The sequence below is a fragment of the Malaclemys terrapin genome, chromosome 2 (genome assembly GCF_027887155.1).
Source record: "Malaclemys terrapin pileata isolate rMalTer1 chromosome 2, rMalTer1.hap1, whole genome shotgun sequence".
Lineage (NCBI taxonomy): Eukaryota > Metazoa > Chordata > Testudines > Emydidae > Malaclemys > Malaclemys terrapin.
The window spans coordinates 60812607-60832126 of record NC_071506.1 but is presented as its reverse complement, the minus strand read 5'-3'; the positions used below and the strand labels follow the sequence as shown (position 1 = coordinate 60832126).

General features: G+C 38.7%; 1 protein-coding gene and 1 long non-coding RNA gene across 3 annotated transcripts in view; one reads left to right on the top strand and one right to left on the bottom strand.

Moving 5' to 3' along the window:
* The window catches only part of ADHFE1 (alcohol dehydrogenase iron containing 1), a 36854-nt gene extending 27885 nt beyond the window's left edge, over window positions 1–8969 (top strand). For both annotated transcript variants that reach the window (XM_054018123.1, XM_054018122.1), the window contains exon 14: window positions 5574–8969. In XM_054018123.1, coding sequence (XP_053874098.1) covers window positions 5574–5657 — 84 coding nt within the window. In that variant the 3' untranslated portion in view covers window positions 5658–8969. The remainder of the gene's footprint in view (window positions 1–5573) is intronic.
* Window positions 8970–9642: 673 nt separating this feature from the next.
* The window catches only part of LOC128831107 (uncharacterized), a 25992-nt gene continuing 16114 nt past the window's right edge, over window positions 9643–19520 (bottom strand). Inside the window, exon 4 of the long non-coding RNA XR_008443756.1 lies at window positions 9643–10018. This is a non-coding gene — a long non-coding RNA (uncharacterized LOC128831107). The remainder of the gene's footprint in view (window positions 10019–19520) is intronic.

The window sequence follows — 19520 nt, the reverse complement described above, 5'->3', positions numbered from 1 at the left end:
TATTCGCAAAACACCTTAGTCCAGATTGAGACCACAAATAAACAAACACTGCCAAGTGTACTACCACCATAAAATGCATGCTGCAGAGAAATAAAATGATTAACAGGTTTTAGTCAGCCAGTTTGGAGGTTTGAAACCTTGGAGCATAATGTTTACACTTGAAATAGCTCATTTTTGAGAAAACCTGTTGAAAATGATCCTGCTTATAATATAGCAAGGAAGTCTGGAGAAGAAGTTTATGTTCCATGGGCCAAATAACGGCTGGTCCTGTGTGGGTGTTCTGGTTGGGGGGCGGGAAGGGTGGATTTGAAAGGAGAGGTCAGAAGGGCCTATTTGCTAGCCGCACCTCGCCTCCATGTAAACATACAAGAGGCAGCTATAATTTGGCTGCAACCACTGATGACTGGCCCTGGCACAAGAATTTACCAGCTCAGAGAGGCTACTGGCGATATCACCAGGGCTGTGTTAAGGGAATGTAAGCTGCATCTATTTAAAGGTATAGTAAAAGCTTCTATTCTTTGCACTCCATCCAGAGTCATTGGGAACATTGTGGCCCTTTACAGTTGTCATGTCTCCCATCATCTGCTTGGACAGGTGTTCTTAGCCCATCTGAGCGCTCCACTGACGGGCAGGAAAATTGGCTTGATGACATCATTGAGCACCATAAATAACTAATTTTTTTTAGTGTTAAACTAGTGGTAAACCTAGGTAGAACCTTAGTTTTTGTCCTAAGTAATGCGAAGCCTTTTTTTAACACTGTAACGCGTGTTAGCTTTTTCTCTGTACCAGGGATCTCAAACTCAAATCACTACGAGGGCCACATGAGGACTAGTACATTGGCCCTAGGTCCACATCACTGAAACCTTTTCATACAACGATACAAAAGTATAGTCAAAAATGAAAAAAATGAAGAGTAATATAGTATGCTATTAAAAGTCAATGTATTAACTTTTTAAAAACTGTAATGTGAAAAGTCAGTGCTAATTTTGACAGACATTTCATTTTTGGCCACTTAGCTGGCAGCGTTTTGCATGATCCAGAGCATCAATATTAGGTTTGATATCCTGAGACGAAACCAATCTCAGTGTTGCTTGCAAATGTTCATCAGTGAGCCTTGACCTTAACACGGATTTGTTAATCTTCATGGAAGAGAGAAACTGTTCACATATATATATGTACTTCCAAACATTTGCCATTACCTTTACGGAAGCAGAGAATAACATAGGAAATCTTTCTTGTGAAAGAAACCGGTAGAATTCTGGAATTCCAACATCTGTATACTTCTGCTTCAAAATGGTATCACGCTGAAGCTCCACTAACTCCATCTGCATTTCCTCTGCAACATTGTCAATTTCCACAGCAAATGATGTGGGAAAAAAGTTGAAAATGTGGTTCAAGTGCCTTGAAATCTTTAAACCACACATCAAACTGTTTGTGCAAGTTAGAAATGATATCTGCATATTCTTTCAAGGATTTGAGTTCAACTTTTCCTAAGGAATTCAGAGTTGAGAAATGGACCAAATTGCCAGCAGTCAGCTGTTTTCCCCCACAAAGTAAGCTTGACTTTGAATGACTTAATACTGTCATACATCTGTGTTATCGCCTGTTTCCTACCCTGAAGCTTCAAGTGCAGTGCATTCAGATGATCAGTTACATCTGTTAGAAAAGCAAGGTTGCAGATAAAAGTGGAATCAGCAAGCTGTGGAACCTCCTTGTTCTTCATTTTCATAAGGAATCAATCTCCTCTCTAAGTGCAAAAAACCCTTCAAAACATTTCCACAATTCAGCCATCTAACTTCAGTGTGATACAGAAGTTCCCCATATTCGCTGTCCGTACTTGCTAGAAAAGAAGTGAACTGTCTGTGATTCAGCCCTCATGCACGTATAAAATTAACGGTTTTAACAACTACATCCATAACTTACTTCCTTTGTAGACTTTTACTACACAGAGCTTCTTGGTGCAAAATGCAACGTATACTGGTGAAGCTAATTCCTGGTATATTGAGGCTGTTCAGTTTGGTCTTCAATAATCCAACCACACTAACGTTTTCAGAGCACATTGATGGTGCACCATCCATAGCCAAAGATACAAGTTTGTTCCATGGCAGCGCAGCTTTTTCAATGCACTCTTCCAGTCCTTGAAATATGTCACGTCCCGTTGTGATACCCTTCAGTGGCGTTTAGTCTAGCAATTCTTCAGTTATATTCAAATTACAATCTACACCTCTAATGAACACTGCACACTGTGCAGTATCTGATGCATCTGTACTCTCATCAAGAGCAACTGAAAATGCTCTACCCCGATATAACGCTGTCCTCGGGAGCCAAAAAATCGTACTGCATTATAGGTGAAACAGTGTTATATCGAACTTGCTTTGATCCACCGGTGCGAACAGCTTCCCCCCCCCCCCTCCCGGAGCGCTGCTTTATCGCGTTATATCCGAATTCGTCTTATATTGGGTCGAGTTATATTGGGGTAGAGGTGTATAGATTTACAGGTAAATTGTGACCATGATGCAACGCGCTGTCCGTCATGTTTTTCGGACAACAATTCTTGTAGTGCAGTGGCCTTTTCACTGTACTTGTATAATATTATACAAGAATCGCACTTGACAATGAATTTTTTAATAACAAATATTAGCAGTAAATAAATTCCATCATAAACAATAATCCTTATTGATTTTTTCCCCAGTCAACAATCTCGACATTATGTAAACAACAATGATGCCGATGTACATTACCTTTCAACAAGTTCCTTCTTGTTCCCAATATGCTTCAATTCCCGACACTGTAATCATCTTTTCAGCTGGATTTTAAAGTGCTTTTCCATTAAAGAATGTCAGTTTTGCACCTGGAACATCATTTTCAGTTAATGTTATGTGCATAAATTCATTGTTACAAGCCATTGTTCACAGTATTTTTGCTAAGAATCGGTCCCTGGCTGTCCGAAAGTTTATCTGTTCTATTTTTAGAATGATCAGACACGTATGACATTCGTGTACGGTATCAAGCCCTGTTTGCATTATTAATTATTTTACAAATTCTGGGTGTCGTTGCGGGCCACAGGAACCCGTGTGTTTGAGACCCCTGCGCCATACTGTACCTTTCTCTGCATAACTTGGGAGGAAATCTCATGAAGCTGTTGAATGTGAGAGAGTAGAAATATTGATTGTAACGAGCTAGCGTAATGACAGAAACTTTGTTTTTCCCATTGGCCTCTGACGACAAAGCAGAGTCCTCTCTTGCAACACCACTGTTCCAGTACTGGACAACTCCCAAGTTAACAAGCTAATAGTTTCAAATAGCCTAGGAACTTTCAAGACCAATTATAGGGCTTAGAGCCCCAAGTCAGCAAAGCACAAAGCATGTGTTTTTTAATTTCATTTAAGTCAGCAGGACTTAAGCACATGCGTAAGTGCTCTGCTGAATCCTGGATCCAGGAAGACATTCTTCCTGAACCTCTATTTTGTAATGTGATTTCAGAAAGTTAGTTCATTAAACAACCTCACTACTTGGTCCTTCCATACCTGTATACTGTGGATATTTAAATTAATCCTCATTCTTTCAGAGTCTAATTCTGCTAAGAGTTAATCCACTTCCGTTGGTTTCAGTGGGAGTTAGGGTCACTCAGTATCTCATAGACTTTGATCCGTCCGTTCTGTGGATTGGAGCCACAATTTTCAAAGTTGGGTGCCTAAAATTAAGTTCCTAATTCTGTATTTAACAGTCTGCATTTAAAAAAAAAAATTCAAAAGTGCCAAAAACCCCACTGAAGTTACTGAGAGGCCAGGTGCTCAGCCACTTTAAAATTAGGTCACTTCTATTTAGGAGTTGAACTTCAGACATCCAACTTTGAAAATGTTGTTGTCAATGTTTATGAAAATTACAGTAAAACCTGTCTGATTCTCTAAAAATTCCCACACATAACCAGCAATCTCATCCCCCCTTCTTAGCAAATATTTAACAGCATGATGCTCTAGTGGCGTTTTGTATTATAGGACTTAATAAATTTTGTGCTCTGTAGTACAGCATGCTAAAATATACCTAAATATTATACACGCAGCAGGTAGCACCGCCTATTATTAAGGGTGCCCAGCACTTCCCATTGTAAGATCATGTTCTCGGTTGCTTATAAATAGTGCTGGGCAAAATTTTTCGTTTTCAGATGGAACTTTCTGTCACTGAAAAATATAGATTTGGGTTGACTGAAACATATTGCAAATTCATGTCAAACTTGCCAGATTGTTTTAGTTGGGAAAAGAAAACTCAAAAAAATTCCTCAAAAATGGAAATGTTTTGTTTCAACATTTTTGAAATGAAGCATTTTGGTTTGAAAGCTTTTCATGTCAAATTTTACTTGAATTTTATTTAAACAAAAAACACAAATGAAACACTTTTTTGACCTGAAGCAATTTTTTAAAATTTTTTTTTGGTTTTAGTTTTTTGGTTTGTTACTGAACACGCAGCTCTACCTATAATTTGGATAACCTTTGAGCTGAATTTTTTCTTCCGGGGGTTATGCTTCAGGTGAACGTTTTTGGAAAATGTTACCTAAAATGATCTAGCCATTTCCAAGAACAAAGCAAGGGAAAAATATGTTGGCCTTGTCCATGTAAATTCTGTCAACCTTTTCTCTGGAAAGCTCTAGTTTCTTTGTACTTTGGAGCAGAGGCTTGAAATCTGGCAGGCAGGTGGCCTTCATGACAGATATTTGCCTTTTGACATCCCCAGTTCTGGTGTCCACAATTCAAGAAGGTTATTGATAAATTGGAGAGAGTTCAAAGAAGAGCCACAAGAACGATTTAAAGCATTAGAAAACATGTCTTATAGCAATAGACTCAAGGAGCTCATCTAGTTTGCTTAACAAAGAGAAGGTTAAGCGGTGACTTGATTAGTCTGTAAATAGCCTACATGAAGAACAAATATTTAATAATGGACTGTTCAATGTAGCGGACAAAGGCATAACAAAATCCAGTGTCTGGAAGTTGAAGATAGACAAATTCAGACTAGAAATAAGGAGTAAAATTTTAACAGTGAGGGTAGTTAACCATTGGAACAATTACCAAGGTTTCTGGTGGATCTGGCAGTTTTTAAATCAAGATTGGATTATTTTTAAAAAGATATGTTCTAGTTCAAAAAGAATTATTGTGGGGAAGTTCTCTGGTCTGTGTTATACAGAAGGTCAGACTAGATTATCATAATGGTCCCTTCTGGCCTTGGAATCTATTAATCAGATGTGGAAGAAGGTTAGAAAGGCAACCTTATTTCTGGCATTTCCTAGCTTTTGAGTATTTGACTTCACAACCTTAACAACCTCTGTTCTTTTAGAGAGAGAGAGAGAGTGTAAAGTAAACTAAAATACACTTTGTTAAAATAACTGATTAAAGTACAGTTGGTGATGTATTAGCCTTATTTCTTTTATTAAATGCTTTGCTGGTTTGCAAAATTCTGTGCAATCTATAGTGTGGATTTCAGTCATTAATGCTGAGTAATGTGTGACATTCTACAGTATATTCAACACTGTTTATTTTGCAAAAAGCCTTATGTAATCCAATTTTACTTTAATCTTTCAGGAAAGAGTGACTAAACTATCACCTCGTCCCCAGACCGAAGAAGAGCTATCTGCCCTGTTTGAGGCATCCATGAAACTTTATTAGTTTAAATATATTGCATGTTCTTTAATAATAAAAACTAACATGGAGGTAATTTTCCACAGACATGGTCTAAACCAGTTCAGATAATGAAGGAACATGGAACTCTGATGCTTGTATTTTACTATCTACTGCCAAAAGGTCAGGTAATTCATGTTCAGTTCAACACTGTTTTTGTGATTTAGGGGCTGATTGTGTAATCAGAGGGACTACTCATGTAAAGGTTGTTGGCTCAGATCTTAAGCTTTGCAAAGGACTTTCTCTTGCTTGAGAGCTGGACAAAAAATTGAGATAATTTGTCCTGGAAATTTTTTTTAAAATGTTCAGGGGATGAATTTTATCTTGTATTATAATTTTCTATGACTATTTTTGTCTTTTAAAAAAACCCAAAACTATAAACTGTGTAGGAAAAACAGGCCACTCCTCCTCAGGCAATATTCTCAAACACAAAATTTGAACCTGCTCAATTCAGAAGGTTCACCTTATGATTTTTCTACTGTCTCATTCAATTTGGGGCCTGATATAAAGATGGTTAACATCATGGGTAAAAAAATATATATAACTTTTTAACAAGTCTGGAAAAGGCTTCACAAAACTTTTGTTTCACAGTATTTATTTTTAAAGTGGCTTGCTAGGCATTTTTGTCTTTTCATTCAGAAGTTATGCGTGGGAATAAGTTTGCTTGTTCCAACAGGCTAACTGATTACTTGTCAACTGAAAAAGCAAACTGGCAAAAGGGGGATAAAATTCAAATGTAAGTATTAAAATCTTTTAAAACTTTCCTGGATTTTTCACCCTCTGTTGAGCCCCTTTGGGGTAATGAGATTTGCTGCCTCACACAGCAGTCTTATACAGAGAATATTGGAAAACAGGAAAATTATTTTGAAGAGATTTTTAGTTATTTCTGTTTTGTGGAGTTTTAAATGAACCTATTTACTGGTTTTCACAAAAACTCTGTGACTTTTAGTATTGCTATTTTAATCAATATTTTATCAAACTTTTTACCAATTTTTTATTTATTGAAAGCCATGTTGTCTTACTGAAAACTGGGTTTTCTGTAAAAGAAAAATATCAATAATTTTGAAAACAATTTTGATAAAAATAGCAATTAAAAATGTTGCAGAAAGTTTTTTCACGCAAAATAGAAAATTTTGGTAATGTTGACAAATTTGTCAGAAAGTTTTCCAAAAAAGATCAGTTTTCAAAAATTTCTTAAGCAAAAAATATCAACCATTATAAGATGTTTTCTCTGTACTAGACAGGGCATTAATGTCCGTCATAGTCCCAGTTTGCTTCAGCAAATTCTGGAAGTTGGCACATGTCTATATCACAGAACAGAAGAGAGAGAAGGTTTTTTTTAATTGAAAATTATTTCTATTAGGCACAGATTTCATTGGCATTGTACTGCAACACCGGCAGCAGTATATACAATACTCAGACTGTATTCATGTAAAACAAATTCTGATGTCTTTTAAATTCTGTTCAGGCACCAATTTCATGCAGTTGCCATAGCACAAGCTCAGTGTAGGAAAAGCATAACATGCTAGTTAGTTCCTTTACTCAGTTACTTTTACTCTTTGCCTCGTTATGATTCTGTTCTGCAGCCGCCCCACATGCAGCTCTTCCACTGAAGTAGAGGAAGGATGTCTTGTACATTTATGACTATTAATCTTGGCTCAATAAGACTGGTGCCTTCCAACCACATGTTAGGACCTTATGATGTAAATATATTGGATGTGTGGTTTTTAGGTCCCTTTAGTGCTCGGTACAAGATTGGATGGATAGCGATGGAGACTGAAGGTCCTCTGTCTATCCACTGAACGGGTAAAGCATGGACAGTGGTTATACAGACAGCTCTGCCAATATGCCTCAGCCTATTCTGAGAAGCTAATTCATTTCCCCTGTCACTCCATATCCATTACCTCCTTGCTCATTCTAGTGAAAATGCCAACAAGAGCCTCAATTGTGAAAGCTGGTTTCACAACGTGTGGATTTTATTTTCTATATTACATTGTTATCTCAACAAAGACTCACCCTGCACTTTACCTTTTTATTGCATCTTTTATATATAATTTCTGTTCTCCCTCTCTGAAGTTTCATCTTTGTGCAATAGAAATGGTACAGTGCACTGAGGAGACAATTTTTGTGGGAATCTATCTTCTAGCCAAACACTTTGGAATTGGAGGGGATGTAGCTTCTTCCAATTGAACAGCGGATGAGTTTGTTAGGTATGTTATTTCTCCTGAGTGTTTTGATGGGTAAGATGGAAAGTGGGTCTTTCATTCTATCATGGTTCTTATTTACCATTTATATTGGTATGTGAGTAATTAGTAGAATGGCTTCACTACTAATAGTACTTTACACTTACATATAACCTCTTTAATTGAAGGAACTCAAAGCAATTTACTAACATTCGTGAATTAAGCCTCACAACAGCCTGTGAGGTAAGCTAGTATTATTACCCCTATTGTATAGATGAGGAGACTGAGGAACAGAGCAATTAAGTGACTTGTCTAAGGCCACACAGGAAGCTTGTGGCAGAGTCGGAAATAGAACCCAAGTCTCCTGACACCTAGTCTTACGCATATCCATAAGACCATCCTTCTACTACTAATTTTTAGCCAGTGCTGAAAACTATGTGAGAAGAATCAAGAGATGAATCCATCCCATTCAAATAATAACAGTTTGACAGTGCTCGTGATGTTAAATCCAGAACGGGATCCAGGATACGAGTACAGTTTATTGGCAGTTTTATTTGCCACTGAGTTAGAGGTTTTTAATGTAATAAAATATACTATTCCATACCTGAAGGTCCACATTTTCAAACATGTGCACATATCTTTGTGCAGGTCCAGTTTGCACTCATGAATATGGGACTTGTGCATGTGTGGTTACAACTCGTGAACACCCATTGGTTGGGCACGTGTAGAAAATCTGAGCCACTTGTTCTTTATCTGATTTATAAAAATGTTAATGCCTCAAAATCTAAAGCCTTCCATAATGTATCTTGTATAGTTTGAATGGTGCCTTTGGGAGCTATTGCAATACAAATAAGTAATGATGCATTTCCTACAAATATAAGCATGTGAAAATGTTTGAGAACCGATTTAACTGTCATGTTAACTTGAATCTTGAAATGTACCTGTGAATCCAAACCATTCAGAGGAAATAAGCTTTCATTAGCTTCGCTGGGCAGTATGATTATTCCTGATTAGATGCTTACTCAATGAGCTGACAGTATGTTGACAAACCATTGCATTGTGAATAATTGAAAAGAATGTCCAATTTCCAAAAATAAAGAGCATCCTATCTACTGTACTCTGTCTGTCTGAACACTTATTTGGGGCTTGTCTACATTACCCGCTGGATCAACTGGCAGCGGTTGATCCAGCGGGGGTTGATTTATCGATCGGTGAGCACTCTCCCGTCGACTCCAGTACTCCACCAGGGCGAGAGGCGGAGTCAACGGGAGATCGTCAGCCGTTGACTTACCGCAGTGAGTAGATCTAAGTATGTCGACTTCAGCTATGTTATTCACGTAGCTGAAGTTGAGTAACTTAGATGGTTTTCCCCCGCCCCACAGTGTAGACCAGGCCTTGGACACTGAATATTCAATATATAGTGTTTAAGTCCTATTATAAATGGTTACAAGACCAGCATATTTTGAATGTCATATTGTTAGCAGTAGAGCTTGATTGATGTTTACATGGATTCAAGGACTTTCTTATGGATAGTTTACATTTAAATCACAAAAACAATGAGGACTCCTTGTGGCACCTTAGAGACTAACAAATGTATTTGGGCGTAAGCTTTCGTGGGCTAGAACCACTTCATCAGATGCAGAGTATATTGAGGATCTTTATTTTAAAAACAAGTCCAATACCCAGAGCAGCAAAGGAGACAAAAATAGATTGAAAAATACTTTTATTTAAAAACACTTATGTGAGTAGCTCTGGAAAACACAGGGCAAAATCTAAGGTCAGTTACCACATGCACTTACGGCAAGTCTACACTATAGCGCTTCATTGGCGCAGCTGCCTAGCTGTAGCGCGTCTGGTGAAGACATGCTATGCCGATGGGAGAGCACTCTCCCGTCAGAATAATTAACTCCACCTCGGTGAGAAGCGTAAGCTATGTCGACAGGAGAGCATCTCCCACTGACTTAGTGCTGGCGTAGACAGCGCAAAACTTGCGTCACTTGGGGGAGGGGGCTTTTTCACACCCCTAAACAATGTAAGTTAAATCGACTTAAGTGGTAGTGGAGACCTGCGCTTAGTCATCACAACAGATTTACTTTAATGGGGCTGCCAGGGCTGTGAGCATCTTGCCAGGTGCTGAGTCAGCAACATTTCTCACATTCCGCAGATCTGAAAAACAAAGGAAATGGGAGATGTTAAGTAAAAGACATATAACAAGGCTAAGTAACTTACTCCCGCAACTAAATCTCTGTATATGACAATGGTGCTCCCGCACTCATGTATATCATTCCCACCACCCTTGTATCTCCTGCCCACGGAGCAATAAAACCCCTGGGGCCTCACTACATTAGGTGGGGCAGGGGGCAGGAAGAACTTGCTGCAGGATACTGAAGGACCGAAAGGTATGTCTTCCCAATGGGCTCAGCCCATTTCTGGCTCACAGAGGGAAGGAAACTTAGGTCAGCTACAAAACAAAGCAAACCAAGGCAGAAAACAAATGGCAAAAACGTAAACTTACAAACACTATTGAATGAATAAAAGAAAATCAAATCAAGCTCCTTATCTCCTCAAGCACTGACAGGCTCTGGCAGCATTTCAAGAGGAGATGGGCCCCTTTCTGCCATGACATCTCGGCTGAGACTGTGCGGAGGCAGCAGTATGTGTCCTCTACCCTTTCTGCTGCATGCCCAGATTCTTGTACAGGACAGATGCATTTGAAGCATACCTTAGTACAACCCATAAAATATAGATAGGTGCAAATAGATATTGTATACTTCATAGGCACTATGTACCCGCTTGAATGCTTGATTTTGCAATCTTAACACTCATTTTAACCTTGTAAAATGTGATTATAACTAATGTTGGCTCTGGTCTGCAGGTGACTATCTTTTCTGTGAAACAGAGCTTTTATTAAAGCTGACATTTTCTAAGCCATCTTATATTTTTATGATGTATTTTGTTAACCTATTTGTATGGTACCTCTCTCAAAGCATCTAAGCCCCATTCAGTACAATGCAATACTAGTCAAAAATCCTAATGTTGGACTTACAAATGAATTGTGCCTGAGGTAACACTGGCCAATAGTAGGCCCCAAGTCAGGACCTGTTTGGGGCTGCACTTAAGCATGTGCTTTCAGTTAAGCAAATAAGTGCTGTCCTGAATAGGGATGTACTTAAGAAAATGCCTAGAGGCTTTCCTGACTCAGGACCATACATTTTTAAGGAGTAGATTCTATTAACCTAAAAATATCAAACCTGAATCAGGGAGCACTTGATGGTTTCCATTATCACATCTCCCCTTCCCCCTCCCCTGCTCATTATTTTCCAAAATCTCTCTGTCTGCGGCTGGACACTTCCAAAGTGAAGTGGCTGGCAGAGGTGCCACTTTTTTTTTTTTAATTAAGATTGAGCAGAGTCCATTCTACAATTTTTGAATCATGGGGCAGAGAACAAATGCAGTTATCCCATAATAAATATATGGGTAATATTAACAACACTATTTTAAAAAGAGAGGTATAACAAAAACTTCTGAAAGACGTAATTAAGCAAGGACATTGGACTAGCCCTGAGCAAAGCCTGTCACTTGGTTTTGGGAAAAAGATTTAAAAATAAAATGAAAAACATTATGAAATCACTTATGAGCTTTTGTGGTTTTTAGGAAAGCCAGATGAGACTCTGCCCCTTTGCCATATCACTGCACATACTCTTGCGAATAAACTAACTCCACTGGCAGGAACAGGGGCTGCTGTAGCTGGGACACTTAGTGGGAATGAGATTGACACTCTGAATATTTGGCTCCAGACAATCTGGTCTCAATTTGCACATGCAATTTTTGCAGACGATTCCCTTAGAATGCATATGTTGTACAGTAATTCATTTAGACTCACTTTGCTCAAATAAAAGTTTGCCCGTGCATATTCTATCACTTATGTGCCAGGGTGCACAGTGGATCCCCTTACGCAGTTGTGCATGTGACAAAGCAGAAGCCACGGTTTGAAAACTTTGTCCTAAATGTCCCGATGAAACACAAAACAACTTTAAAAAAAACCTGCAATAATGGAGAAAAACTGCAGTTGGCTGGAAATGAACATTTCCTGACAATTTTCTGTATTCTGTACATTCTAAACTTCCATTAAAAAAAAAAATTCCTGTTGTAATGGCCATCACAATATAGACTGGTTTAAAAAAAAATAATTTACAGCCAAATTAAAAAATCTAAGAACCAATCTTCCGTAATCCCATTCATTTCAAAGTCTAAATGGAACCATTTTCAGGCTAATAGGAGAGCACATCAAAAAATATTGTTCAAAACTTTTTGAGAAAAATTACCTTTTTCAATTTTCATAGAAATCTGAGGGGGGAGCGTCAAAATTTTCTATATTTTTGGAGGGGGGAAATGAAAAAAGATTGTTTTCAAAAATGGAAGCTGAAAAAATAGGTTTTGTTTTCTCAAAAAATTGGATTTTTTTTTTTTTTTTAAGAATCTCAAAATATACTTATTTTCTGACCAGCTCAAAATGTAATATTAGATAGCTGCAAGTTTTTCCCCTCCTTTCTCTAAATTAAAGGCAAAAACTGTTCATGCAACATTAAGGTTGCACAGTTAAAAATAAATTGAAAAAAAAAATCAGTAAGTGCAAAAGTTAAAGTTCCAAGAGCAAGGTTAATGTGGGTACATTGTAAAGACATAGCACCTGATTCTACTCTCAGCTACACTGGTGCAAATGTAGTAATGCCTTGTATTAACCTCCATTGAAATCAATAGAGTTACACCAGTGTATCAGGCCTGTGTCATAGTTCTGTTCCTGTTTTCTGGTTAAAGGTTTAGCTTAATACAATATTTTTGTGTCATAAAATATATATCAGAATATAAACAGAATATGCAGTACAGATTGGAACCTTAACTTTTACACTCTGACCTTTGGTAATTTTAATTTAGCCACCTCCATGATGCATCAGTGTAGTTTTGTGCTTTTAGTAGGATGCTTTATGTAAATATTTGACCATAAAGCTTAAAATTACCTATGTAACATTGAGATGCTGATTTACATCTGCAATCAAATGGATAACACATTTTAAAGATTGATTGTCAAAGGCGCCAATACATTGCTGCCTCATTATGTGGTGGTGTCACTTGCTTCTATGCGATTAACGGACGCCATTGTGTGGCATTGCTAATGTTGCTGTGGACACAGCTGTAGGGGGTTTACTCTTTATGTAGAGTTTATCTCTTCTCAAATGAAAGTTAGACAAAGAATAAATCATCACTGAAAATATGGATGTATGTTTTAAATAGATATTGGGCAAAAAACTGCTTTCCTCTTCCATAAAAACAAAATGACAACATATAGCAAATTTTGCTTTTCTGACCTTTTTCACCTTAAGAAAGATTAATGGTTGTTTATATTGCTTCGGCAGCACATATACTAAAATTAGAAAGGAACTGGATGCCACTGGGAATGATAAACAAAGCTGTTTTTCACCCCTAAGTCACTAGCACAGATCCTATCTAGGTCTCCAATGACCATCATGGCTGCTGAGTAGCCTATGTGCAGTGGGTTGGTGATCTTAGTCCAGTTCCCAGCAGACAGGTCTCTGTATTCTAAACACTGTTGCCACATTTGGTGCCCTTATGGCTAGTCTCAGGAGAGAGGCCAAGGAATAAATGGGTACAGAGACTGAACTTCCTTCCTTCTACATCATTAAAACCAATGGAATTATGCCATTGACTTCAATGGAAGCAGGGTCACTCTCTCTTTGAGGTAGTCTGTTGTAATAAATAGAGCCTAGCAGGCCTACTTTAATTGTTAGCCTAACTGGTGAAAGGTGGGTAAAGGTTTATGAATGGTCACAATGAACTGTATTATAAAATTGTGTAAGGAAAAGATGTAAGAAGACTGAACTCGTTTAAAGGGTTTATTAATACCACTCAAGGATTGTTTTAAGATTATGACTGGTAAACCAGAGGAGTAGAGGACCAGAAATTAATGGACCAAAATTGGTGCTTCAGAAATTAGGCCTAATTGGTGAGCAAAATAATGAGAGGATGGACCATTCCACACATTGCCTTTTTGGGGACCCTGATGGAAGAGACTTTGGGAAAGACAAAAAAAACTTTTTACCATCACTGCAGGAAGAATTGTTACCGTGACACCAGACCTTGCTACTCCCATGGGGATGCTTGGACATCATCACTGCACCAGCCAGAACCCCATCCAGACATATAAGGGATCCTGCTCTGTCTTCCCCTCCCTTGTGTGCTCTTTTCCATTCCCCCACTAACTGCCTCCTGTCCAATCTCTCTTTCTTGGCTTTTGTGCCGCACAGCACCAGCATGGTGAGATGAGACAGGCTGTCCAGCTCTGCTCAGCCTCAGCAGGACTAGTGAAGGAGAGTGACCTGACTAAACCAACCAGAAAAACAGCTCTCATGGCTCTTCTGCTAGCCTAAAACCTCTGTCTGCTGGGATGGCTGGTCAGTCACAAACGCTGGATTTTCTCCATCTTTACTATCATATCTCTTATCTCCCTTCTTTCTATCTGTTTTATCTAAAGCAGGAACATCAGAACATAAGAACGGCCATATTGGGTCAGACCAGAGGTCCATCTAGCCTCTCTTCCGACAGTGGCCAATGCCCTGTGCTTCAGAGGGAATGAACAGAACAGGTAATTATCAAGTGATCCATCCCCTGTCGCCCATTGCCAGCTTCTGGCAAACAGAATAGGGACACCATTCCTGCCCATTCTGGTTAATAACCATTGATGGACCTATCCTCCATGAACTTATCTAGTTCCTTTTTGAACCCTGTCATAGTCTTGGCCTTCACAACATCCTCTGGCAAGGAATTCCACAGGTTGGCTGTGCTATGAGAAGAAATACTTCCTTTTGTTTGTTTTAAACCTGCTAGGGATTTTATTTGGTAACTCCTAGTTCTTGTGTTATGAGAAGGAGTAAATAACACTTTCTTATTTACTTTCTCCACACCAGTCATGAATTTATAGACCTCTATCATATCCCCACTTAGCCATCTCTTTTCCAAGCTGAAAAGTCTGTATTTTTAATCTCTCCTCATATGAAAGCTGTTCCATACCCCTAATCATTTTTGTTGCCCTTTTCTGTACCTTTTCCAATTCCAATATCTTTTTTCAGATGGGGTGACCAGATCTGCATGCAGTATTCAAGATGTGGGTGTACCATAGATTTATATAGAGGCAATATGATATTTTCTGTCTTATTGTCTATCCCTTTCCTAATGATTCCCAACATTCTGTTAGCTTTTTTGACTGTCACTGCACATTGAGTGGATGTTTTCAGAGAACTATCCACAATGACTTCAAGATCTCTTTCTTGAAAAGGTAACAGCTAATTTAGACCCCATTATTGTATATGTATAGTTGGGATTATGTTTTCAAGGTGTATTACTTTGCATTTATCAATACTGAATTTCATCTGCCATTTGCCATCATCCCAGTCACCCAGTTTTGCAAAATCCCTTTGTAACTCTTTGCAGTCTGCTTTGGAGTTAACTATCTTGAGTAATTTTGTATCATCTGCATATTTTGCCACCTCACTGTTTACCCCATTTTCCAGATCATTTCTGAATATGCAAAGCAATGGGCTTAAATTGCAGCAAGCGAGGTTTCAGTTGGACATTAGGAAAAATTTCCTAACTGTCAGGGTAGTTAAGCACTGGAATAAATTGCCTAAGGAAGTTGTGGAATCTCCATAATTGGAGATTTTTAAGAGCAGGTTAGACAAACACCTGTCAGGAATGATCTAGATTATACATAATCCTGCCATGAGTGCAGGGGACTGGACTAGATGACCTCTCAAGGTCCCTTCCAGTCCTATGCTTCTATGATTCTATGTTAAACAGTACTGGTCCCTGTACTGACCCCTGAGGGACACCACTATTTAACTCCCTCTCTCTCCATTCTGAAAACCGACCATTTATTCCTACCCTTTGTTTCCTATCTTTTAACCAGTTACTGAGCCATGAGAAGACCTTCCCTCTTATCCCATGACAGCTTACTTTGCTTAAGAGCCTTTGGCAAGGGACCTTGTCAAAGGCTTTCTGAAAATCTAAGTACATTATATCCACATGCTTGTTGACCCTCTCGAAGAATTCTAGTAGATTCTGATAATTCTGTTCTTTACTATAGTTTCAAACAATTTTCCTAGTACTGAAGGTAGGTTTACTGGCCTGTAATTGCCAGGATCGCCTCTGGAGCCTTTTAAAAAAAATTGGCGTCACATTAGCTATCCTCCAGTCATCTGGTACAGAAACTGATTTAAATGATAGGTTATAGACTACAGTTTTGCAATTTCACATCTGAGTTTCTTCAGAACTCTTGGGTGAATACCATCTGGTCCTGGTGACTTATTACTGTTTAATTTATCAATTTGTTCCAGTCAGGAAAATGACTCGGAATTGAACAACAGAACTAACCCTTTTTTCTCACCAAAGACTGTTTGACTGAATAAGAGACTATAACAAATATTCACCATCCCCAAAAGGGACTTTGTTAGGTATTGATTAATGGTTTTGCATAATCACTCAATTTCAGCTTCAATGCTCTTTGCCTCATTTTGATTCCTCTCCTTTTGTGTGTTTCAATCAATACATTTCTAACCTTTGACATGAATTTCCTAATGTGTTTGCCATGGTACTATGCAGACTGATGTCTCTGTATACCAAACCTTGTTTGTCACTGTTTGATATAGGACAGTGACAGTGTCTCATTAACACATTTGACTTTCTGTGTGATAGTTTAGTTATATATTATAGACTTATAGAAAGAGACCTTCTAAAAACATTTAAATGTGTTACTGGCACGCAAAACCTTAAATTAGAGTGAATAAATGAAGACTCGGCACACCCCTTCTGAAAGGTTGCTGACCCCTGCCCTAGTTATTGACATGGTTGTTTTATGTCTGTTTGCATGATTAGGAATGTTTTGATTCAGTTTGCTTTTGTTTAATTTGGATCACAGTTGACTGTAATTTGGCAACTAGTTGAGTGAAAAATCCCGGATTTTTTCTTAATGCATTTTGATCATTATAACGTGTGTCTACAATTTATATGACAGAACGTTCTTGTTCTTTAAAATCAGAACTATTTGGGGACTTGCAGGCTGTCCTCAGTAAAGCTATTGGCCCTGGTTCTCCATTGCACTGCAATTTATGTAGTCATTGCATAAAGTAGATTTAAAGGCTGCCATTTGAGAATGAGAAGTGTTATACAGCCACTCACTTTACGCAGGTTTAAGTTTTTGTGGACTGTGCAAGGTAGTGAAGAATCACATGTCCCATGTGTTCTGTTTTTGCCTCATGAGAACTTAGGTTCAAGTTCTTGCATTTTTATTCTTTAATCAGTTTTTAAATGTGATATAATAAGTTCTGTGTGCTTCAGGAGAGGATTACCTCCGTGTGCCTCTCATCCCCATCTCCCTCCCTATTCCTCCAGGCATTTCAAAGCTAGAAATAGGGATAATTATATATAAAAAAGGAAGACTTGGCTTTGAATTCCATTGGACAAACAGAGCTTCTTAGCGGGGCACAGTGGGAAAATGGGGAATAGTTTGCAATACAAATAGGGCTTGTTCCCACCTAGGTAAAGATGATTGACATTTACTTTTCTCCAACGGAAGGATCCAGTGATATATTTATTCTTTGGGCTAGTATGTCTCAACATGTTTTTAAAAAAACCTCATACTTTACAATTTATTATCACCATTCAATTGGCTGGACTGCTGATGATTTCCAAACTTTGCCTAGTCCTGGAATGAAAAATAACAGGTAGCAATGTGAAAATGCTGTGCTTTAGGAGGATTTCTAGGAGCGCACCAGATGTTTACAAATAACCACATTAAAATCTAAAGGATATAGAATCTACAAATATGTAATTATTCTGAAAAAGTTGCCATCACTGGTATACAGCCAACAAGCCCTTTACTGTTTTATATTAGTAAACCCCATCCTAAACTGAGCTCTGTGCAATAGTTGCAGTGGGGTTTACAGAGTAACTGAATGGATTACCACAGGGGAAAAATAAGGATAAGCATTTTAAGTTTAATGGCGAATGGGTCAGAAGAAAATGACAAGTAAGGATCATCAGCTCCTTGTAAATCAAAAATCTTGGGGTCGAGGAGATTTGAAAGAGACTGACTCACACCCAGATAATGATCTTGGAAATCCTCCTTGGTATGTATTTGCAGCATTAACAAATCTTTCTCTGAGGAGATTTACTTTAATCGGATTCCTAGAAACAAGTCACGTACTTAAAGTAGTAAGATCTTTTGACACCTTTATTGGCAGTATCAGGAGAGAAGGTAAGGACTGAATCAGCAAAGAAATCAAATAACCATCTCAGTCCTTTCAGAACAGAGTGTAGGTTCACTAACATGGATGGGAATTCCCCCCAGGTTGATGGCAGTAGGTTGTATGGCATTTACATACAAACTATGCAAAAACTACCATAAGAGATTAACTTTTCAAAGACGAGATTCTCCACCAATCTGTTTTAAATTCAACCAATTGTGCCTAGGTATCGCAGGGGTTTGATAACGCTGGGTGATCTCCCATAGCATCTCAGCTGCACTATTCAGACACCACGAGGTAAGTTAAGGACAGAACGATAGCCTTAATAGGAAACTCTCTTTTGTAGGTGTAATGCATCTCTCCAGAGTAGGTATTTTCTATTACTGTGGTATCTAAGTGCTGATGCCAATGGTTAGTGACATTCTCAGTGGTATTTTTCACATCCTTGTTTTAAATTTGTCTCATTTTAACAGTAGAATATAAACAAAAGGGGAAAACAGGCTTTGAAGTCCTACAAAGACACAGTTCTTGATCCTGCATGTCATTGTGCGGCATTCAGCAGAAAGTGTGCAGCTGCTACAGGAGGACATGCATGGGCACGAATAAGGTGACGTGCTAGGTACAGGCAGCCAAATGGCGGGAAGTGTCAATTCCATTGTTTATTTTCTGTAGTTAGCTTTTTATTTATACTATGCTAAAATGTGCGCCTGTTCCCTTATTTGCAGCTGTGCAGGACAGGAAAGGGGCAGCCGCATGTGGACACATTTGAGGAAATATGGAAGTGTGTGATCCAAATGAGACACTTAGAAGAAGGGGGTAAATAGGCAGCAGGCTCATTGATGTGGTATTTAGGTTCCCTGGCGCTTCCCACTCCTGGCTGCATGCAGCCCTCCTCTCCTGATATGTACAGCATCATATCCTCAGTATGGGCTGAAGGGGACGGAGAAGGTTGGACCCACAAGGTAGTGAATCTGAGCTCCCTTCCAAGCCATTCTACCCTGTGGGAAGGGAAGACTGGACAGCCAAGTAGAAGGGAGGCCCACCAGAATGGCCTCTCCTCTGTACTCCCAACATATCTGCTCACCCCAAAGGCCATGTGCCCATCCCCAGTATGTGGCTGTGGAATCCTGCACTCTAAGGGAAGGCAGCCCAGGCAGTAGGTAAGTTCAAAGCTGTAGCAGTTTCAGTTCATGTTGCATCATCTTTTGGGTTTGTCCATGGAAGAGCAATATGTGACATTTAGTGATCTTTGCCTAGGTAGCCAAGTAGTGCATTTTACAGCCGTGTGGTATGGGGCCCAATGCGTCGTCATGCCAAATAGCTCCAACTGCACAGGTGCAGGAACCACATTT